The following is a 23,793-nucleotide window of genomic DNA, read 5'->3' on the forward strand; positions in this document are numbered from 1 at the left end:
AGAGCCTCCGTTCAAGGTCCTGAATTAAAATGACACTATTAGTGTCCACTGCTACCAATGCCAGATGGTATTATAAGGAAGGAAAGTGGTACAGCTCTACACAGTTTATAGAGTAATTTCAAACTCAGTCCTTTATTCTACAAACATACACTAGATGAAAGTCTGCCTTCTGCGTGCCATGCATGGGCAGAGTGCCCAGAGAAGAGGAGGAGGGGGACACAGCCTCTAACCCCAAGCTGCTCTAGGGAGACAAAGTTGAAGTAAACAAGAAAACTGTGAGGACTTTGGAGGTCACAGAGTAAAGGCCTCCAGGGAAGGGCCTTTGGCCCAGGGAGAAGGCCCTAGAGATGAATACTGCTTGAGCTGACTCTTGAAGGTGTCAATGTTAAGAAATGTCCAAATGACATATGCCAGGGAACAAGATAAAAAGTATTCCTGAGAATAACAGTTTTGCAGTTTTTAAATTCATTTTAAATTAGGAGGGTAACAAAGGAAGACTATATGAAGATGGGAGGAAGGAAAGTAGGAAAAATAATAAAAAAATAAAAGGGGGTATTTCAAAGGTATGTTAAGCTAGATGCATAGAAACAATGGACAGGGCTTGCTTAAGGCAAGGTAAGCCTTTTACTAAATAAGTTATAAACATGGGATGTGACTGTTCACCATGACCTGTCCAGTTAAGAATTTAGGATCATATCACCCTGTGAGGTTACTTTTCAAAGGAGTCCTTTTTCATTTACCATTTCCCCTTTTGGTCATAAACCAGCCTGAAGGATGCATTGATCTTCTGATGATGTGGTCTGATAATGTGGTCTCCCAGAGCTGAGAAGGCTTGTTCCTAGCAAATCTCAGTACCCACGTCATCTTATTGACCATTGGGAATGGGGCAATACCATAACCATGGGATGAGTTGGGGTGGAATTTTCCCAAAAAGGGAAGGGTAGGTCTATGGAGGGCAGTCAGGTCTTATGGCCTTCATTGGGAAATAGCACTCTGGGTTATTGCTGTCCTCTGAACCGTTAGGATCCAAGTTTTGCCTTCTGTCTCATTTTTCTGTATCTGGCATCTCGTATAACATTTACATAAGCCATGAGAAGACTATTAAGTTGTTTTACACATGTTCAGTAATCATAGGCAACTGGAGTATAGAGAAATCCAAATAACAAGTGTAACTACTTGTATGACTAATATCATTTGCAAATAGTTAAAGACAAGTAATTCTGAGTTCAGTAGCAATCCGTGGTTATGCAGGCTTTGTTGATGTCTTGGGATGGCTGCCTACCTCTGATGTCAGCATTTTCTTATTCTAGGGGACCTATGATGTCTGTTGTAGGCAGAGTCAAGTGTCAGAGACAGAGGTAGATGTCCATTTGTGGTTAGGCCCCTGATCAGATCCCTTCCAGTGAAGTCAGAGAGTTTCTTTTACTTAATATCTTCTCTAAAAAAACAATATCTAAAGTCTTTGTCTCCTGGGAGCTTGCTGTGAAAGGAAGCATTTCCAGACTTTGCGTTTTCTTGGAGTGACTTTATCAAACATTAACAATAGTGTAAGGGGTCTTTCAGTAATGTCAACTGGTAAGTTCCCTCATCAAAGTCCAACTCAGATGCATTCGATGTAGGCAGGAGTCAAAGACTGAAAAGGGAAAGCCAGGGAGCAGGGAAGAACCAGGCGGGGCTCCTAGGTTTCCCGGAGCCCTGACTATTCGATTTTTTAAAATCACTTATCCCCTAGAAATACTTCGTAGACACCAAAGTCAATTATTAACATGGACTTCTTTTTGTAAAACCCAGATGAAATAAAGACCTGTCTGTTTTATTCAAACCAACAAAGTTAAGCTGGCTTTTACTTATTAAAGATTAATCTTAGATCATGTGAACTTGAAAAGCATGAGTTAGTTTCTATATTTATGAGAATTTTAGAATACCCAATCCTTACGAAAGCTTCACAAACTTTGTGGATGTTACAGTAATGTCAAATGCTATAAACATTTCAAAATGCTCCTGTCAGTTCATGTACATATTGCATTACATATCAGTAATAGTTTGGCCATGCTGAGTACACTTTATCTCCCTTATTCCTGATAGCCAGCTCTACCAGATTTTAGTTACAAGCACCTGGGTAAAGAGAATAGGAACAACGTGGTCCCTATGTCCAAGTTGCTGAATACCACAAGAATTATCTATAGGATTTATATATATCTACAGGCATTGATGCACACCTGAATGTTTTATCATCAGCTGTATATGGAGAGAACAAGTTAAAGGGAAAATACTAATTTTAGGATGATAGGTTGATGTTTAGTTATAAAGAGCAGAGAAAACAGTGTGCCAGGATCAAGTTTAAACATTAATGAGTTCCATGAAGACATGAGTTTTTGCTCTTCCAGGAACTGTATTATGACCTAGGTCAAAAGAACTACTTTGAACTTGTAACGATATTTTAAAAACTAAGATAATTCTGTATCTGTAACATAACACATTTAAAATATCCCCTTCTTTGCATATACGCTTTACTGTTAAGATTTCTGGTTGAGAAGAAAGAGACCGTAGAAAGAGGGGTCCTCGAATACTCACAGCCCAAGTGGTCCTGGGCATCAGGTCCCTCCCTGGTCTCTCTGGTTAGTTCTGCCAACAGCTGACAGAGCCAGCAGCTTCTATATGATCAAATTCATAGGTTTTAAGAAGGAACATTTACTCTGATTGGGGAAATGCAGGCTAATTAACCTTTAATACCTGAGCTAGACTTAACAGTCAGAGGCAGCTGAGACTGCAAATAGAATTTAAAACTCCTTCAGAAAAAGAGAAAACTGGGTAGTAGCAAATAGCCCAAGGAAATGCCTTCCTTCCCTTTACATTAACTGTTTTGGCTTTGAAACAAACCCCAAAACAGATAAAGAACAGGAAATTAAATCCAAAAAATATGGCCATGGAAGGGCAATGCCTTTGTCTGCAAAAGCTAAAATTTTCCTCTTTTTAGAGGAAAAGCAGGGAGAGAAGTAAACAACATCACCAATAGGATTTTAACATTGTACATAGTAAGTTTTAGTACTACTAAGAGACATGGTAAAAGTTGACCCTATTCTGAGGGGAAAACCAGAATTAATGGGTGTGGGGGAAGGTTCTCTTTTAAAATTGCATGTAAGAAATTAAGGAGGAGAAAGTCCTGGCTGGCCAGCTCAGTTGGTTAGAGCATTGTCCCAATATACGAAGGTTGCAGGTTTGATCCCTGGTGAGGGCACAAACAAGAAACAACCAATGAATGCATAAATAAGTAGAACAACAAAGTGATCTATCTCTGTATATATAATTTAAAAATTTTTAAAAGGGAATTAAGGAGCAGAAATGTGTACTCATATAACTGGAGAGAATATGGTCAAATTTTTTGAAGTGATATTCAGTTCAACAGTTTTTTTTTTAAATGCAAATGTTCAATTACATGGGCCCGAACACAGCACTTGTTCAATGTTAATAGACTAGAGCAGTGATTTTCAACCGGTGTGCCATAAGAATTTTTTAAAAGATTTTATTTAGTTATTTTTAGACAAAGGGAAAGAGAGGGAGAGAAACATCAATGTGTGGTTGCCTCTCACATGCCCCCCCACTGGGGACCTGGCCCACAATATAGGCATGTACCCTGACTGGGAATCAAACCAGCAACCCTTGGCTTCGCAGACCTGTGTTCAATCCACTGAGCCACACCAGCTAGGGCACCATAAGTATTTGTAAAATATGCAGTACCTGACTATTTATTTAGTCAGGGGCACTGACCTCTTTTCCCTTAGATTGTCAAATATAAAAATGACAATAACCAACACAATAATTGCTGTCCAGTGTAATCGAATCAAAATTATGCCTGTTTTTTGTCAGGTCAACAAAAAGTATATTTTTTGGTTGTGCTGAAGAATTTTAGTAATTAGTTTATGTGTGCCATGAGATGAAAAGGGTTGAAAATCGCTGGACCAGAGCATCTAAAAAGCTCAGACTTTGTATTTTTGCTTAAAGAATCATCTAGTCATGTCAATAAGTCAGTAATAATAATTGTTTTACTGTCTTTTGAGTTCTGTTATACTAAGCTTTTTTAACAATCATGATTCACTGTGGTTCTATTTTTCATTTTAAATAAATGTTTACTTTTGTACCAAAAAGAATCATCTAGTAAATTCATGTATGGTTGTGTTCATATGTTTTGAATTAGGGGGAAATTTTTTTTAAAGTTTATTTATCATAACTGAGAGTTAAACAATCCTTTACCCATTCTGAATGAGTTCAGTTCTAAGTTCTGGGGAAGCTCAAAGGAAAGGAAGGAGTCACCTTCCCAGCCTGGTGAGGATAGGGAAGGCATCTTGCAGGCTTTGCTTCAGTCTGTGTTTATGATTCAATTTCATGAGTCTAACCCCAAACCCACCTTTTGGACAGCCCCACCTGGATGTCCCCAGACACCACAATCCCAGCACATCCAACCCTAATTCTCACAGTATTTAGGAAGTCATTCCACATGCCTCTTTCCCCTCACTTCCCACCACATGTAGGATCTTGAAGGAGAAGGATCAGCCAGTAGTGAAATGGTTCCCCTGGATATAAACAAGTGAGTACAGAGTGGGATTGAGAATTCAGGAGGCTTGGAGCCCAGGCAGCCTGTGCTGGAGATGGCTGAGAGGACTTTGGGGGAGTGTCTGACCCTCCCACTTTGACCCTGTTTGCCAGGACCTATGCCAAGAACAAAGCCTCGAGACACAACGACCAGCCAGGAAAACTTTGGACTTCCCTCCCACCCTCAAAACACCTTTAAGGCACTCAAGGGAGGGAAAATTGAGGAGGAAGGGAAGCAAAAATAGGGTCTCCTATTCTGCTCTCCCAACTGGCTGACAGGAGACCTGGCAGGTGGGAGAAGGTGGGCTGTAAAGACGTAAGGCGGGGATGACCACTTTCTCTCAGCCCTGCCTGCTGTCCATCACTGTAAGATAGGGGGTGTGCCTTTACACTCATCTACAATTGTTACAATGAAGCCTCTAACATTTCTGGAATCCTACTTTACTTCTATATTCCATCCTTTAAAGGAGCAGTTAAGTTCTCTTAATATTGACATGAAAAAAGAGAAGTACAACTTTTCTCCAAAACAATAAAAAGTTCACCCTTTGAAAAGGAAAAGAACAAGGCTGTCCAAAGCTGGTTAAACCATACTGTGAGCTAATTATAAGAAAAGAACTTTGATTTTCTTTTGTAATAAGAGCTAACTTACTCTGAGCCAGGTACTCTCTGTGAGTATCTTCATTACACAGAGGAGGAAATGGAAGGCACTAGAGGCTATGTAGTTACCCGAGGTCACACAGCTGGCGGAGAGGAGCCTGGATTTGTGCATGGACAAGTGCTCCCAGGATCTGAGTTCTTCACCACTGCACCACTCAGGTTGGCTGGCAGAGGGAAAACATATCTGCCCCTGATTTCTCCTCAGGTCGAGGCCAGTGCTACAGCTCGTGCCAGATGTACTTGAGGGTGTGAACTCAGATGTGCAGGTAGAAGTAGAGGAAAGGGGGCCATTAAAATATATTTAGAAATATTTTTAGTCTAATTTGAGAAAATATATTTAGGAAAGGCAAGATAACATTTAGGACGCTAGAAGTACATGAGATGATTCCATGTCCCCACAATTCTTCCTGATTTACATGATTTATCCAGAGTTAGGGAGGGGAGACCTCAAGGAGATAGAAGGGGATGTGTGTATGTAAACTATTTATGACAACATGAAAAAACGCTAGAAAACTGACATAACTACAATAAAGAACAGTTACGCAACTCTATCTCCTTGTTACTATCACGCACAGATGAGGAATCCCATTTAGGATTCCTTATGCCTGTTTGGGCGGTGGGGATAAAAGGGAATGTTCCAGAACTCCGAGGAGCTAAGAAACTCAGATAAATGAGAAATAGGATAAAGGAAAGATATCACCAGTGAAATGTGAGACAGAAAAGGTGGTTAAGTAAACAGGATTGTAGCCAACGTCACCAACAAAAAGCAAGTTTTTTTTAGTAACCATGCTGTGGTAACTTTCTAAAACATTGTGAGCTCCACAGCTGTGCTTAGGCATATATTAACAAACTTAAGGGCTGATCTCAACATGGTCTTGTGCTCAAGTGGCATGTCTCCTGCAGAGGAGGGAGTCCGGGGCCAAACTGAGTTGTGAGGGTGATTGGTGTTAGCAAGAAAGAGGACAGAAAAGAAAATGGGGGGAGGTATTTATTCTCTGTAAGTGCTTTCCGCTACTAAGGAAAAACCACGCTATGGGCACAGCACCCTCCAGTGTCAAGAAAAGCCACTGCAGCCTTAGTTCTGTGGTAAGGTCAAAACTGCTCCTGCCAGTTAACTCCAACAAATATTTACAGTAGTTATTCCTAGTGTCACCCAGTGCCTATATAATGTGCCCATCAGTTGCCGTAAGTTGGAATCTTACTCCCTCTCCACCCTCAAGCGGGGTGTTCAGGCCTGGCCTGGTTGGAGCAAACAACGAATAGTATGCTGTGGAATTCTCTCGGCGACTGGGAAATTACCTTCTAGTGCCTTTAGGGGGCAGGGTGGGCTGCTATTCTGCCCGTTTTAACCCACAGCTTAAAATTTTAAATCTCATGCACAGAATAACAGAAATATAACCACACAGCAGTCCCTGATGTTGTATAATGTCAGATGTGGGACCAGCAACTTTTTTTCCCTAGAAACTTCTTTGAAAAAGGTTTCGCTGATAGTCAGCTATCCTGAGTTACCCATTTCTAAATGGATTCCCTACCAGCTTCTCTCCCTGCCTCCCTCCCATCTTCCTTCCAGACGTAGCCAGTTTAAGTTATTAAGAGATGAAAAATTGCCTTGAGTCCCTCTGCCCATATCAGGCTGCTTTGGATGTAGCTCATTATCTTGTTAGCTAAATAGCTGCACTGTTGTTTATTGCTACCCATAAAAGCATCTTGGGGAGGCTTTCAGAAGGAGGCAAACTCTGAGTTAGTGTCTCTTCCCAGAGTGCTCTGTGTGTGGGGTCCAGCTCTGACCTTCTCATCACCCAACTGACAGCTCCTTGTATCATCATCCCTGAAGGAGAAAAGGCACATTCCACCTTGGGGGTACAGTGGGATGCATTGAGGTAGGCTTGGGAATCAGACACAAGTAGTTTTAGCCCTGATTTATCCACTCTCTGGCAGTATGATCTTGACCAAGTTATTGCACTCCCAGCCGCAGGCATCTCATCTGCAAACTGTGGACTATTGAAGACCATGTACCATGATGTGTGTAAAGCCCAGAACACTGTCTGGCACGTAGTAGGTGCTATGAACATTTCATATCCCTTCCTCTTCTAGGCTGCCTTCAAAGAATTAATAAAATAAACACTTGGATTTGACCACTCCGTCTTTCCTCATCACCAGGAATTTCCTTGCCAGTTGGCATTGAGGGAAAATAATAATATTTTTGTAATATTATAAATATGTATAACTCAGATTGCTCTTTGAACCTGTGAGAGTTTAAAATACAGGTCCCACGTATGCTGGGTGGAGGGGGCTCTAAAATTCCATGTAGGATGTTTTGAAAGAGAGGACCGAGTGTTGGTCTGTGCCCTGATGGAGAGGGGAAAGCACAGCCTCACACTTCCAACCTCTGCAGCTGCTAGAAACGCCCTGACCTTTGCTGGTCCGAGGCTGCCAAATCAAATGAATCTGTATCTAACAATGTGTTTTCAGGAGAGAAGGATCTCCCAGCAAAGGCAGATCTAGGGAAGCAGACCAAACATCCTTTCTGGGTGAGATGCACAGAGCAAATTTTTTTCTGAGCACGGGGCAAAGTACACAGTTGAGGGACTGGAGGCTGGGGACAGCATTGTTCAGTGTGGCCCCTCAGGCATCCACCCAGCAACAGCTTAGCCTGAGCCTGTGTTAATGTTAAGACATATTTTAAGGAAACTCCACTTTAATTTTTAAGAATTGAAAATGTTCATAAGGTAAATTTATTATGCATGCTAAATGATTTTTTCTATTTTGTTTCCTTTAGGAGAACTATCCTATCCCTGAACCAGGCCCAAATGGTAGGTCCTTGGGATACTCAACTTTTATTTTCTTGTTTCCCCTGGAGACACATGTGCATCACTCCTGCACCCCTCTTCTGCTACAATTCATACTTTTGCCTCCATGAAAAACTATGCTTTTGTTAGGCTTTCCACTTAGTCCATTGTTCACAGACTCCACTTGGCTGCTCCATGCACTACAAGAAGTAGTGGTAGGACAAAAATAGTTACCATATCTGACTGCTGCCTTGTCCTAAAGAATTTTTGGCACAAAAATGTCCTCAATTTACCAAAAGTAGAATTGTTCTTCTTTTGATCTTAGGTTACTCTATCTACTATAAGCCATTGTTTGGGTGCCTGAGTCCAAATTTTGAAAAGGAGTGAGTCTAAAGAATGTAATATTTTAGTTAGAAATGGGAGCATCTTGCCAGGAAGACCAAGACCTTCCATGCAGTGGGGATGGCAGGAGGTAGGAGTCCTGCCTCACTGCCCGAATCACCCGGGTGCAGAAAGTGGGTGTGCGCACTGGGGCAGGTTCCCGTCGCCTTTGCTCCACTCCCGGCCTCCCACTGTGTGAGCCAGCAGCTGAGCTGACACGCACATTTCCTGGGTGGTGTCTGTACCTGGAATGGTCATGCCACCCTATTGGTTAAGGCAGATCCCTGCTGGCAGTTTTCTAATGCCTCCCATCCCTGGAGTCCCACGTCAGGATCTGCAGGACCCTGAAGTGAGGCTGGGAGCAAGGGGCAGAGGATAGCTCGTCTCACACCCAGCCAGTCCGGTCCCCTTCCTGTCCCCGATAAGTTGGAATGTGCTGCCCCACCTTACCCCTATTGGTGGCTTGTGGTGAACATGAGGCTGAAGGGAGCTTTCCTGGAGCCTCCAAAGCTTTGCTACTCAAAGGTCAGTTGAGTTACTGATTTATAGTGATAAGAATACAAACGAGCTGTTTCTATCAGTATTTAGCAACTAATGTATATTTAGGACTTCAGTGTTTTCACCAAGATACCATTTTTAGAGCAGTGAAAGACAGCTCACTGTGTCCTGGAAAGTTGGTGTTGATTCTGGAGGTGGCCAGTCAAGGGCTATCTTGGACTCAAACAATCCTGGTACTGCTTTTCCGTGTGTCATCTGGGCTAGGCTATGGCACCTGGTGGTTTGGTCAGTTGCTAGGTGTTGGTTGCGTCTTGCTGTCCTTGAACTGGAAGGGGAAAGAATGGTACGTTTCAGCTAGAGTACATTTCTTGCTTTGACTTTTAGCAAGTCGAATTTAACCTCTTATTACAAACTGGTAACTTCAAGAGAGGAAACTCTGGGATAATTTTCTTAACTCAAATGACTTTTCCCTATCTTGGATTTCAGAATTCACTATGTCATTTCTTACTATGTTAACCAAAACCAAAGATGGAGAAAATTCTACAGAGCCACACCTGGTGGATCACCTGTGGTTTGTGTCAAGGACAGTGTAAGACACCTGAATGCATAGCATGGTTTTGGGTGTCTTTGTTTTTCTCAGGAAGATACTTGTAACATGGCCATATCAGTCAGACTGGGCCAGTAATCCTTTAGGACTTATTTCAGCAAAGGGGCTCAGTGGCATCATTATCTTAAACTTGGAAAACTGACAACAACAATACCACCAAATGTCACTGTATTCAAACCTGTGAAGGTTGGAATGCCAGTTGGAGTATGTGAGTCATTTGGATTGACACCGCACTTTTAAACAAAACAACAGGCATGACACACAGCCTAACAGCTCACAAAGTATCACCAAGCCTAGACCCTGCCAGCCTCCCTTTCATGAGTAGACATCAAGCATAGCATATCAACAGTTACATCCTAGAAAACAGTTTTTTTCTCTTATATGGTTGATACATTTCTTCCTACTAATAATATCTTGTTTATGTTGTGTGTTAAGTCAGGGTTCTCCAGAGAAACAGAACTGAGAGAGATTTATTATATAGATTTATATATGTATGTGTGTGTGTGTGTGTGTGTGTATAATACATGTATGTAGAGGGCAGGGGAAGATTTATTTTTAGAAATTGGTCACATGATTTTGGGAGCTGGCAAGTCTGAAATTTGTAGGGCTGACCAGCTGTCTGGAAATTCAGTAAAAGCTGATGTCACAGTAGTGAGAAGTACTTAAGATTTATTCTTCTAGCAATTTTCAAATATACAACACAGGACTATTAATTATAGTCACCATGCTATACATGGGATTCTCATGACTTTAAACCTGGAAGTTTGTACCTTTCGACCCTCTGCATCCATTTCATCCATCCCCCACGTCCTGCCTCTGGCAACCACCAATCTGTTCTCTGTGTCTGTGAGCACGGCTTATTTTGTTGTTGTTGCTTCTGTTTTTTTTAGATTCCACATATAAGTGAGATCATACAGTATTTGTCCTTCTCTGTCTGACTTATTCTACTTAGCGTAACAGACCTCTAGGTCCACCCATGTTGTAAGATTTCCTTCATTTTTTATAGCTGAATAATATTCTGTTGTGTATGTATACTACATTTTCTTTATCCATTTACTTATTGGTGGACATTTAGGTTGTTTTCATGTATTAAATATTAGTCACATCTGAAAAATACCTTCACAGCACCACCTAGTGACTAACCAAACAACTGGGCACACAGTCAAGTTGGCACATAGAATTCACCCTCACATGCAGTTATTTTGCTCTATGGAAGCTTTCTTGCCTTGCAAGACTCAATTGGGGTTGCTGTTTAGCTTGTTTTCCTCTATGGTCTAAATCGTGTACCTGGCCTTTGAAACCAGGTCCTCTCCTTTGTCTAGAGGAGAATCGCCAGGGTGGCTCAGGGTGATACAGGGGTGGTTCCCTCCCTCACTTGTGTCTCCTTCTCCTTTTTCTTATCAGAGGTGCTGCTGAGGATGCATTCCGTTGGAATCTGTGGCTCAGATGTCCACTACTGGCAGCACGGTCGGATTGGGGATTTTATTGTGAAAAAGCCAATGGTGCTGGGCCATGAAGCTTCGGGAACAGTCGTAAAAGTGGGATCTTTGGTAACGCACCTACGACCAGGTCAGCAAAGCCCTTCAGCTAATTGATAGATTTATTCATTCAAATCAATATTTGTGTGGGCTTTCTCAGGGCTGGCTCTCTGTTGAACACTGTGGATGCAACAGTCAACAAGACAGGCTCAGGCCCAAAACATGTGGATCTTACCTTTCACAGTGGGAGGCAGAGCTGGAACACACAGGCAGTAACTTAATTACAATTGTGGTGAGGGCAGCAGAGAGGAATACAGGGTGCGATTGGTGTGTTCTACTCAGACCCCTGGCTTGTCTGAGGAAGGGACAGTTAAACCGACACCTGCAGGCAAGTAAGAAATAGCCAGGAATAGGAGTGGGGGAAATGTTCCAGGCTCACAAACCACAATCTGCTGCCACATACTATAAACCAGGGCCTTTGATGCAGTCTTTGGTTTTATTGGATGGCTAGGAAATAACTGATATGTTTCTAGATTTGCTTAATTCATTCCCTCTGAGGGAGGACTTCACAGCTGTGCCAGACTGTAACATGTTCCCCAACACAGTGAATTAAATTCAAGCTGTCCTGGCATAGTTAGCCTTTGGTTTTAACCTTCCTTTGCTTATGAGGCCACTGTGCAGCTTGGAGATGACGTCAGATTATTTGAAGGAAAGAGGAGGTTGGTAGGAGGTGCCATCCTATGTTAGAAAGCTCTCTGAGCCCAGTTGTGTGGGGAGCGATCGACCAGCTCTGAAGAAGCTAGATGTGTGTCTCATTTAGGAATGTTAAGTCAGGCCATCCATCAGCAGGCAAGGTTGAGAAAGCCACTGAAGTTTTGCAGGGTTCTCCTGAAGTGGAAGGTTCATAGCTTCCAACAGCCACTGATTGGTTATTACCTGTGAGAGGAGGTCTCTAAATATATGTCATAACAGGGAGTGGGGTTCTCTACATTTAAGTTATAACAGGGATAGTTATAACTTAACTATGGGTCCAGCCTGAGCCAGGTGCTTTGAGGGATATACAAAATGAAGATGATAAGATCCTTGGAGGCTTTGATCTAGCTGGGGATAACAGATATTGGGATATATGTGTGTGTGTGTGTGTGTGTGTGTGTGTGTGTACACCAACAATTAGAGAACAGGACCATAGGGTGAAATCGGTAAAGAGTAGTCTCTAGATGTTCAAAGAAAGGATGTTTGTCATGGGCAGAGGTGTGTAAAATAGGTTCATGGAGGAAATAGGTGTTTGAGCTAGATGTTTAACAATAATAATTATAAGAGGAAGGCAGATAACATTTATTGCTTTACTATTGTTAGTCTCCATGTCAAATACTTACACATAAAGTTACTTTGTTCTTGAAACAACTCTACAACTATGCATTATTCTCCTCATTAATGCTTGAAGAATGTGAAGTGTGGCAATTGCCTGGGGTCACACACTAGTCAGTATTAAAGCTATAGGGTGCCTGCTTTGGTCTTTCTGACTCTAGAGCAAGTGCTCAGAACCATTGAACTGCCCAGCATGTGAAAACTTGAAAGGTTTTGTATTTGAGTTAGTAAAGAGATCAGAAGCTAATATTCCAGTTAAGAGGAACAGAGTAATAAAATTACAGAGGTAGGAGTTACCTTTCTGGGTTGTTACTAAGTCTATGCCACTCAGAACAGAGTTCTGTCTTGGGGAGGTGTAGAAATGATAAAACTGCATAATCTGTACAAGAAGAATATTTCTTTAAAAAGCACCATACAGTGGCCCTGGCAGGGTAGCTCAGTTGGTTGAGTATTGTCCCAATATACCAAAATTGCAGGTTCGATCCTGGGTCAACCAATAAATCAACCAATGAATGCATAAATAAGTGGCAAAACAAATTGATGTTTCTTTCTCTCTCTCCCTTTCTCTCTGTCTCTAAAAACCAATCAATAAAAAAAGCACCATATAACTGAGTTATTATAATATTATCATGATGATGTAATAATAATTATAAGACAAAACTGAATAAAATAAACTCCACCTAATTATGAAGGATCTTGAAGGCACAATTGAAGAATTCATTGTCAGTTCTAGAAGTGGCAGAGACAGTCGGGAGGATAGAGGTCGCAGGGATCTTTATGGGTTCTTTCTTTTTTTTTAAGATTTTATTTATTTTTATTTTTAGAGAGGGAAGGGAGGGAGAAAGAGAGAGAGAGAGAAACATCAATGTGCGGTTGCTGGGGCCATGGCCTGCAACCCAAGCATGTACCCTGACTGGGAATCGAACCTGCGACACTTTGGATCACAGACCGTGCTCAATCCACTGAGCTACGCCAACCAGGGCTGGTTCTTTATTTTTTTTAATATAAAATTTTATTTAAGTGTTTCATTTGCTAACTTTGACTTAAAGCTCTAATCAACTAATCTAGAAAGAAGAAAACCACTCATTGAGTAGTTCTTGGTATACTCATTTATAAAATTTAAACAAATATTAAAGAATCAATAAATCTAAGGCATGGAAGAATTCCTAATTTACGTATAATCTGGCCATCTATTTTATAGTATAAATTTCTTCTACAATAATATCAGCTCAGTAATTATAATAATGACCAATATAATAAAAACAGTTGATGCTACTATGGATTACTACCGCTACTACTATCACCATCGCCACTATTTTTTTTAAATTAGAAAGTTTATTTAGAAAGTCACAGAGGCAGCAGAAGTGAGCCGTGGAAGACATGGGCTCAGGACACAGGTTACAGAGGCAGAAGAAGGGCCCTTGGAGCTCAGGAGAGAGAAGGGTAAAGGTCACAAGCCTAGGTGATTGGGAGGTAGAAGAGGGGGTGGGGAAAGGCACTTTGGGGCTCCCGGGAGGGAGAGCCACCTCCCCGTCACTATTTTAATGAGCATACCAGGACTCCACACTCTTCTGTGGGTACTTTTAACACAAAACACATAAAAATAGCCTAATAGCCTAATGGGAGCTCTGCTTAGTAAAAGGCAGACCTCCCAGGGTTCTCCTCTGGCCGCTAACACACATTTCTCAGGCTCAGGAGGGCCCTAATGCCATCAGAACACCCCCCTGAGGGTTGAGGTGGAAACTGGGAAGAAACACAAAGGAATGGAATTTTTGAGATAGTGGTAATGTTCTGTGTGTCCACAGGGGTTTGCACCACACAGGTGAATACATGTATCAAAATTCATCTAGTGATCCACTTACTATTTGTGGATAATATTCATCAATAACAACATTTTACCATAAAAATGAATCATAAACAAGTATTAAACTGTAGTTCATGCTGTGCTGGCTGAAGTATTTAAGGGTGAACTGTACTGATGTCTGCAACCCTTGAAATGCATCAGAGAAGAAGGTGGATCGATGGGTAGAAGAGAGGTGGGTAGATGGGATGGGTAGATGAACACGTAGTGAAGTGAATGTTGCTAAATGTTAAGTGAAGAATGTAGGTGAGCGATATCTGGGTGTTCACGACACAGTGTTTTCAGCTGTGCTGTATGTTTGGAAATTTTCCTAATGAGGAGAGAGAAGAGAAATTCTAAGGCTGAGTTCCTAAGCAGACCTGGTGAGAGAGAGTAGAAGTACAGTAGAGCTGGCTGTTCACAAGCCTGAATGTTACTCTCTGCCGTGCCAGAGCCAGAGGCCTCTGTGGGTCATTTGCCTGAACGGTCCTGCCAACCAGGACTCAGTGGTATTGTCTAAACACAGCCAGACTGCACGACTTTTGTGAAAGCCTTGCCCAGTGTTTTCAAAACAGGTAAAGAAAAAACTGCAAACTTCACATACTAGTTACCTCTTGTGCAACAGTTTGAGATAAGTGGAGCTGGCTTGCCTTAGAGAGGGGACTAGTTCTGTGTTTTCCAAGCTGGGATGCGCTGTGGAGCTGGAGGGGCCGGTTAGTTTGGTCCATGAGTTGGTAAAAGGTCAGGCCAGACCAGTCTGTGGAGAAATGGGCTGCTCCTTCTTTCTCAGAGTGTGAGTCTGTGCCTCGTCTGTGTTTCCTCTGGAAGCCCCAGTGGGCTGGGCTTGCTTAGGATACCCTGGGGTTCCCAGGGAGGAGGGTGGCCCATTTGGCCAGGTTCCCTTGCTGGTATCTATCTGCCCATGAGCCTGTGCCCCTTCACAGCATCTCTGCACCTCCCCGTGTTTTCCTCTCAGGTGATCGTGTTGCCATCGAGCCTGGTGCTCCCCGAGAAACCGATGAATTCTGCAAGATTGGCCGATACAACCTGTCACCAACCATCTTCTTCTGTGCCACACCCCCAGATGACGGGAACCTCTGTCGGTTCTATAAGCACAATGCCAGCTTCTGCTACAAGTTAGTGCCCAGCCCAGCCTTGCCCCTGGGACCTCTTCCCACTTTTTGTTTGGTGTTCTTTCTTCTAGTTTCCTGCAGTGACTTTGTTCTTTTTAGCTCCTAATTCCAGACAGAAGGCATCCCCACTGTGGGTGTGCCTTTCTTGAGGGGTGGAGGGCGAGTAGCCTGAGCAGGGCTGAGACTAACTCACAGTGCTTGGTTTCCATCTTTCACTCTAACCTTCCCGCACTGAGAACAGCAATAGAAAATTGTTGCTAAAGTCCCTCACTCCTTTTCAGCCATCCTGATGAAAATTTGTGGTTCATCTTCCTTTATTGGTTTCCACAGCCCCTACAGGAAAGAGAACTTGTAACAGAAATGACCTTGACAATAACAACAAACAATAACAGCAACGACTGGGGTTTAATGAGGAGGCAAGGAGCCAGTGTATAACTGTGGGACCCTGCATCCACTCCTTCCTAGCGAGTAACTTTGGGGAAATGACTTAACCTTCCTCTACTCCAGTCTTATTTAATTACCAGATGATTAAGTAAGGCAACATATGTAAAGTCACAATTATTATGACTGCTTGCCTGACCTGGTGTTAGTAAGTGCTTTGCATGCCTTGTCTTATTTTACCTCCATAAGAATAATGATGAGGTGGGCACCAGTGGTTCAGTTTAGTGCAAGGGTTAGCAGAAGCAGGAGGACGCTAAGAGATGCGAGCACAGAGCAGAGCCAGGAGTCAAGTATGATTCTTGAGCTCCTGCCCCGTGCTTACTTCACAACCCCAATGTTCCAAATGGTTTTGGGGGGAGAAGCTGTGTCTGGCAGAAGCAAGGTGCTGCACCTTCTACATGGCCCCCCAGTCCATGGAGCTCTGGGTGCTGATGTGTCATTTTCCTTCTGATTCCTCCCACCCCAGCCGGCCTCCAGTACTGGCTCTGTCAGATAGGATGGGGCCTGTCCAATGCAGGCCAGGCGCTAATCACAGGGCCAGTCTGACAGATCTGAGTTTTCTAGTGCCCACTGGAAGCCTTGAGAGGAGTCACAGGCTGGAGACTTCATGATGAGTTTAAGTCAACACCCAAAGCTGCTCTAGGAAAAAAAAAACAAGTTGTGTGGTCAGAGTTTACCTTTCAGCAAGGGGTTCCTGAACCAGCCCACCTTTCCCGGGCCTTTTCCAACTCAAGGCCCCGAACAAGGTTTCTGTGGAAGGCAGAAGAACAAAGTGGAAGTGCCTGACACTCGAACGCTAGTTTCTGCCATTTACCAACTGCTCAGCCTTGAGCGAGTTGAACTTTGTCCCCTCAACATCCTTGCCTGTAAAATGGAGATGACAATAGCACCGATGTGATAAAATGCATAGAATTTCTGACAAGATTCAATGAGAAAGGCATATCAGGTACTCAGCAGGAGTCCCGGTGCACAGGAGGTACTCAGTAAATGGGGCCATCTGGTCCGTAGAAGCTGAGGCCTTGAGTCTGGGGGATGGTGCAGTGTTAGCCCAGAGAGAGAGCCCTGGGCTTTGTGAGGGGTGGTTTGTAGGGAGTGGTGTGTGTGAGGGGGGATGAGGAGGGGGAGTGTTCTGGCAGGCAGTGGTCGTGGGAGGGCTGAGGAGGGCCTCTGGGGGCATCCCCCCCCCCCACCGCCCCCGCTCCTCCCAGGTACCTTCCGCCTGTGTCCCTAGGCCAGCCCTGGGCCCAAGCCCTCCGCTCTAGTATGTCTTTGTGAGGACTTCTTCTCTATGAGTCTCTTTATTTGTTTATTTTACTTTACTTTTTATTTTTTTTAACACTGTAGAGGAAAAGGAGGGAGGGGAAACTACCAATCTCTTTATTTTTCTTTTTTTTTTTAAAGATTTTATTTATTTATTTTTTTTAGGGAGGGGAGGGAGGGAGAGAGAGAGAGAGAAACAAACATCAATGTGCGGTTGCTGGGGGTTATGGCCTGCAACCCAGGAATGTACCCTGGCTGGGAATCGAACCTGGGACACTTGGGTTCCCAGCCCGCGCTCAATCCACTGAGCTACGCCAGCCAGGTATTTTTCTATCCACCTTATTTTTGTTCTATCTTCCTCCTTGGCTTCTCAATCATTCTTTAACCCTTTTGCCTGTTCCCTGAACCCTATTGTGAAAACCACCAAGGTGCCTTTGTCATTCTCTGGTGTTTATAAAGTCATGGAAGATTAGGACTAGGAAGACAGAGTCCTCTCATTGCCCCCTCCCTCAACCCCAGTGAACGAGGCTGGGGAAGAATGGCCCAGTTTATTCTCGCAAGGTCAGTGGCAAAGGGGCTGGGCCCCAGGACTCTGCCTGTCCCCTCTTGGTGCTTCTGCCTCCATGCTGCTGGCTCTGGCTGCATATGTGATAAGGCTGGTGTGGTCTGCCTAGTCAGTAGAATAATCTCCCAGATAACAATCCTCTCTTAGCATGATCCCTTTTCTCTTTGGTGTTCTCATTCCAAGGGGAAGTCAGAGTGAAGGGGAGAGAAGCACAGAGTTCCTGACCAAAAGTCACCCTCAGCTTAGAGCCAATGCAAGCTTAGGGGAGGCCCACACAGGAAGGGGCAGATGTGTCTGAGAGGGTGTGGTTGGGAGGTCTGTGGGAGTTTGGGAGTCTTCATTATTTAATTTCAAACTTTTTAAAAGAGATTTTATTTGTTTTTTTTTTGGGGGGGGGAAGAAAGGGAGATAAACATCAATGTATGAGAGATACATCAACTAGTTGCTTCTCACATGCCCCCAACTGGGAACCTGGCCCACAACCCAGGCATGTGCCCTGACTGGGAATCAAACCTGCAACTTTTGGTTTGCAGGCTGGTGCTCAATCCACTGAGCCACACCAGCCAGAGCTCAGTTTTGTTTTTTTTTTCATATAGAGAAAGGGTGATGAAAGCAATGAGAGCAGGAGGGTGGACTGGAGTGGGAGAAGCAATGTGAGAAAAGCAGAGGGAAAGGGTGAAGGAAGGGTGGTGAGTGGCAGCCAGGCCCCCCTGCAGGCCTTGTTATTTATTTTTGGAGGATTGTGAACAGTGACAGAAGGATCATAGAGATGAGCACATGGTTTGGCTGGCCCCCCACCCCCGTATTTCTTTTTGGAGCCTGAGGAGATTTGGGGGCACTGGATAAATATGGGATGGTTAAGAACTAGCAGAAATTAGATGTTAACTACAGAGCTGCTTGTACCAAGAGGCAGCAGATATGGTACCAGCAAAGGATGTGGAACCAGGAAATCTGGGCTCACATCTCCCTTTTCCACTCACTAGCATTGTCACCTTGGGCGAGTCTGATAACGTCATTGAGCTGCAGTTTCCTCTTCTGAAGAATAAAGGTAGAAATAAAGCCTGTTCTTCCCACTTGACAAGGTCATGGTGAGGATTAAATGAGATAATGGGTGAGATAGCTCTCTAATCTGTAAAGCCTTATACAAATGTTTGCTATCATCATCAGTAGGGTTGTTAAAAGGATCAAGATACCAGTGGACTTGGAAGTGAAAACCAAGAACCCAGTGGTGAAGGTGACACAGCATTTTATCAGCTGTGTGCAAACGGGCCCTGTCCCCATCCCAGCCAGTCCTGGTGCAGCCAGGCAGCTGCTGCCATCAGAGGCAGGTCTTCTGGAACATGTAACGGGGGAGGCCGTGAACAGAGTGATGCCAGCTTCTAAATCACTGCTTTGCAAAGTTGCGGATAGTCAGGATCCTTTGCTGAAGTGAAACCAGAAAGTCTATCCGTTTGAGAAAAAAGATGAGATGGTTGGAATGTGACTTCTGTAGATGTCTGGTTTCAGATTCAAATCCTTTGAGCCCCTCACTAGTTCTGAAACTTGAGAACAAGTTATTTAATCCTCCAAGCTTTGGTTTCCTCATCTGTAAAATAAGGATAACGGTACCTAGCACAGAACTGTTCTGAGGACTGATATGAGTGAATTTATGTAAATTGCTCAGCATATTGCCCAGCACATGAATACATGCTCAAAAAATATTAGCTATTGCTATTATTGTCAACCCAGAAGGAATAACTGAGTGTGTTGAACCACTGCCTCCCCAGGCTTCCTGACAACGTCACCTTCGAGGAAGGGGGCCCTGATTGAGCCATTGTCCGTGGGGATCCACGCCTGCCGGCGAGCTGGAGTCGCCCTGGGAAACAAGGTCCTCGTGTGTGGAGCTGGTAAGAAACAGACAACATCCTGGTGTATGAATTCATTAAAGGGGAGTGTGGGGTCTCCTCTGCCCATCTCAAAGGCTGAAATTGGCCCTAATAAAACCGGAAAAGACACTGGAGTTCGGGCTGCCTGTCACTACCAAACCCAATAAACAAGGACAGCAATTGAGTCTTTATGGGCGCTTCATTCAGAGGGCTGGCGATCTGAGAAGATGGTGGGTTCATACCCTAACAGACCATCTTCCCTTTTCTTTCCAGGCCAAGGATTTTATGGCAGGAAATAAACAAGGTGGAGTGAGGGGTTTTGAAATTCAGGAAGGGTTGGGTAGAAGAAACTGCAGCATTCCTGTCCTGGGCGGTTAGCTGTTCCCAGGGGCAGGTGGTTGTTGGCCCCTCCCTGGATGCCCCCACTTGTCCCCAGGCAGTAATCTTTAGCAGTGCCCCAGGAGGTCGGCTGTTTTCCCAGGAGCCGGGATGGGCCTTATCTATCTGTAGTTTCTGAAACAAAAGCTTTAACATATATATTACTTGCCTGGCTTATAATTTTTTACCTTAAACTAAAATTTTCAAATTCATAAGTCCTCTATCAATAGGATCTTTCTGGGTAGGAGAGGATTACAGTGTCCTATTTCCTCAGTGACCAGCACTTTGCTAGATAAACTAATATCTGCAGAAATGATGTTATTTCCTAGGCAACATAACCCTTTTATTCATTTAAAGAACGCAACTTGGGATTATTTTCCAACCCCTGATGGGAAGCTAGGGAAATATTGTTGATAGTAAAGGGAAGAGCAGCTTTTGGAACTTCCAAACCATATCAGAGAAGTGGCCTTCCGGTCCATCTGGGAGCGAGGTCGGTCCTGCTCCCCACCTTGAGCCAGCCCTCTGCCCGCACTGGGAAGCTCCCTTCTCTCTGCCTGAACGCACCCTAGCGGCCTCGACTGAATCATCCCAGGTTTCTAACTGTTGGTGACTCAGATGGCATGCTTACACTCCTTGTGAGTGTGATCTGGTGTTGCTCATACACTTGGGTGTTTTGGTTTTTTTTTTTTGTAAAATTGACATATAACACTCGTTTCAGGTATACAACATAATTATTTGATATTTGTATATTCAGATGACGCATGAACAATGCCAAGTTAGGAACATTCACCCCCTGCACAGTTGAAAATCTGCATTTAATTTCCCCCAAAACTTTACTAATAGCCTATTGTTGCTAGAAGACTCATTAACAACAAACAATGGATTAACATATTTTGTATGTTATATATTATATACTGTATTCTTACAATACGGTAAGCTAGAGAGAAGAAAATTTTATCAAGGAAATCATGAGGAAGAGAAAATACATTTGTAGTACTGTATGTGGTTATTAGGAAAAAAATCCACATATCAGTGGGCCTGTGTGGTTCAAATCCCTCTTGTTCAAAGGTCAACTGTTGCAAAATGACCGCCACAATAAGTCTAGTTAACATGTATCACTATACATAGTTGCAAAGTTTCTCTTTTTCTTGGGATGAGAACTTTTAAGATTTACTCTGTTAACAACTTTCAAATATGCAAACCATATTATTACTATAGTTGTCATGCTGTGCATTACATCCACAGGACTTATTTACAACTGCGAGTTTGCACATTTTGACCCTCTTTCCCCATTTCACTCGCTCCCTACCCACTTCCTCTGGCAACCAACTGGTTCTCTGTTTCTATGAGCTCGGGGGGGGGGGGGGGGTTTGTTGTTGTTTGTTTGTTTTAGATTCCAAATATAAGTGAAATGTATGGTTTTTGTCTGACTTATTTTACTTAGCATAATGTTCTCAGAGTCCATCCATGTTGTCACAAAAAGCAAGATTTTCTTCCTTTTATGGCTGAATAACATTTCATCTATGTAGGTACCACATCTTCTTTATACATTCATCCATCAGTGGACATTTAAGTTGTTTCAGTATCTTGGCTATTGTAAGCAATGCTGCAGTGAACATGGGGGCACATATATCTTTTTGAGTTAGTGCTTTCATTCTCTTCAGATAAATACTCAGAAGTGGGATTGCTTGATAATTTTAAATTTTTTGAGGAACCTTTGTTACTGGGGATACCCGAGTGTGGGGGCTCCCCTCTTCAGTTCTTGTCTCAAGCACAAGAGATGAATTCAGGTGAGAGACAACATGTATAGTGGAAATGAGATAGTGGGTTTGTTTATGAAATGCACTTGGGCACGAAGCTGCAAGCAGGCACCCAGCTAGTCCGCATGCCCTGCCTATTGGGGCTTTATGCTAGTAGCCAGTCTCCAGGCTCCCCTCCTCCTCTCTTCTCCAGACCTTGGGATTGACATACAGTGTCAAAGGCTTTTTTACCCAGATAGTGGGAAGGGTACGCACAGAATTTTAAAGGCTCCCCTCCTCCTGTACTTACTATTGTCTTTCTTGTGATCGTGTGGCAATCCGATCTGACCAGGCACAGGACTGCTGAATTAATGTGTCCGGCACTTCTCCCCCTCTTCCTTCCTACCTTGGTTTGCTGTCTGTTCTGCCTAACACTCATCCTGTTTTCCACAGTGCCTGCACCAGGTTACACTCCCACCAACAGTGTTCGAAGTTCCCTTTTCTCCACGTCTTCTCAACACTTGCTACTACTTGTCTTTGATTATAGCCATTCTAACGAGTGTGAGATGATATCTCATTGTGGTTTTGATTTGCACTTCCCTGATAATTACTGATGTTAAACACCTTTTCTATGTACCTGTTGGCCATCTGTTTGTCTTCTTTGGAAAAATGTCCATTCAGATCCTCTGCCCATTTTTAAATTGAGTATTATTATTATTATTATTATTTTGCTATTGAGTTGTACAAGTTCTTTATATATTTTGGATATTAACCTCTTAATAAATATATGATTTGCAAATATTTTCTCCCATTTGGTAGGTGCCTTTTCATTTTGTTGATGGTTTCCTTTGCTGTGCAGAAACTTTTTAGTTTAGTGTCATCCCACCTGTTTATCTTTTATTGCCTTTGCTTTTGGTGTCAAATCCCAAAAAATCTTTGCCAAGACCAGTGTCAGGGAGCCTACTGCCTGTGTTTTCTTTCTAGGAGTTTTATAGTTTCAGGTCTTGTGTTCAAAACTTTAATCCATTTTGAGATAATCCCCATACTCTCTTTTAAAATTGATTTGAGAGAAAGAGAGAGGAAGGGAGAGAGAGAAAAACATTGATTTGTTGTTTTACTTATTTATGGTTGGTTGCTTCTTGCATGTGCTCTGACCAGGGATCGAACCCACAACCTTGGTGTATCGAGATGACTCTAACCAACTGAGATATGCAGCCGGGGCAATCCTCATAACTTTTGTGACTGACTTTTCTTTTGGCAGAGCCAAATAAGTGACCACAGGTCTTCCTAAGTGGGTTGATGGGTATAGAACAGACTTGCCTCAGTGAACCAGCAGACTGTCGAATTCACTGACAGATTTTTTTTTAATCAACATAATACCTTTTTGCCATGGAAAAAAGATAAGTCATGCAGACCACACATGCACACACAGAAACTCACCCATAGCCCATCAGCCTGAGAGAATCACTGTTAACATTCTGGTGTAGAACCTTTCTTTTCTTTCTTTTTATTTTTTTAATGAGATCATGTTGAATATACTTCATTTTTTTCCCTACTCTTTTTTAAAGTCAATATGTTGCATTTTTTTTCATGACAGTAGAGAAAAGAGTTATGACATAATTTCTAATAACTGTGTGGTGTCCCACAGTAGTTTACTTAACTAGTCCCTTTGTTGGTCATTTCAGGTATTTCCCATTGTTTTGCTTTTTAGGGGAACTCACACAATTATTTTCATGGGGAGTGTTCAAAAAGAAAAACCCCAAAGGTTTTCTGCATAGCCTTGTTTTGTGGGTGTGGTTTTTGTATTAAAACCACACGTCACCTAGCAGGGAGATACTGCAGGGAAGCAGGTGGTCTCCAGGTTGGTTCCTAGTCACCCGAACATCCTGGGGATGCCTGAGCAGCTGCCCCAACCTGGGGAGCCAGCTAACGTAAGGACAGTTCAGGGTGGTTCTCACAGGGTATGTAGAAACAATGTCTCTCCTTGGGGAGGTGTGATGGGTTCTAAGAAGTAAGGGTCAAAGAGGGAACAGGAAAATGTGTCCAGACTTTCTGAGATGACTTCTCTGATAAAATGTTTTCTTGAGCCCTCTGGTTCTTTCACATTATCCTCAAGCAATGCCCATGAATAAATGGAAAATGTACAGCTCTTAGGAGAGAATCAAACAAGCCAGCCCTATGAGCAAATTTTATATAGAAAACAA

At 43.1% G+C, this 23,793-nt stretch overlaps 1 protein-coding gene and 1 long non-coding RNA gene across 2 annotated transcripts in view; one reads left to right on the top strand and one right to left on the bottom strand.

Annotated features, from left to right (window-relative positions):
• The window catches only part of SORD (sorbitol dehydrogenase), a 31,859-nt gene that overhangs the window by 1,396 nt on the left and 6,670 nt on the right, over nucleotides 1-23,793 (top strand). The window contains 5 exon segments of the mRNA XM_028507585.2: nucleotides 8,027-8,060; nucleotides 10,927-11,091; nucleotides 15,185-15,344; nucleotides 19,374-19,401; nucleotides 19,403-19,493. Of these exon segments, the coding sequence (XP_028363386.1) occupies nucleotides 8,027-8,060; nucleotides 10,927-11,091; nucleotides 15,185-15,344; nucleotides 19,374-19,401; nucleotides 19,403-19,493 (478 nt within the window).
• On the bottom strand, nucleotides 4,774-23,437 carry LOC118502058. Its single transcript, XR_004904733.1, has 3 exons — nucleotides 23,427-23,437; nucleotides 15,535-15,538; nucleotides 4,774-4,858 (listed from the first exon to the last, which is right to left on the bottom strand). It is a non-coding gene; the product is annotated as an uncharacterized LOC118502058 (long non-coding RNA).

Source organism: Phyllostomus discolor, chromosome 1 (assembly GCF_004126475.2).
Source record: "Phyllostomus discolor isolate MPI-MPIP mPhyDis1 chromosome 1, mPhyDis1.pri.v3, whole genome shotgun sequence".
Classification (NCBI taxonomy): domain Eukaryota; kingdom Metazoa; phylum Chordata; class Mammalia; order Chiroptera; family Phyllostomidae; genus Phyllostomus; species Phyllostomus discolor.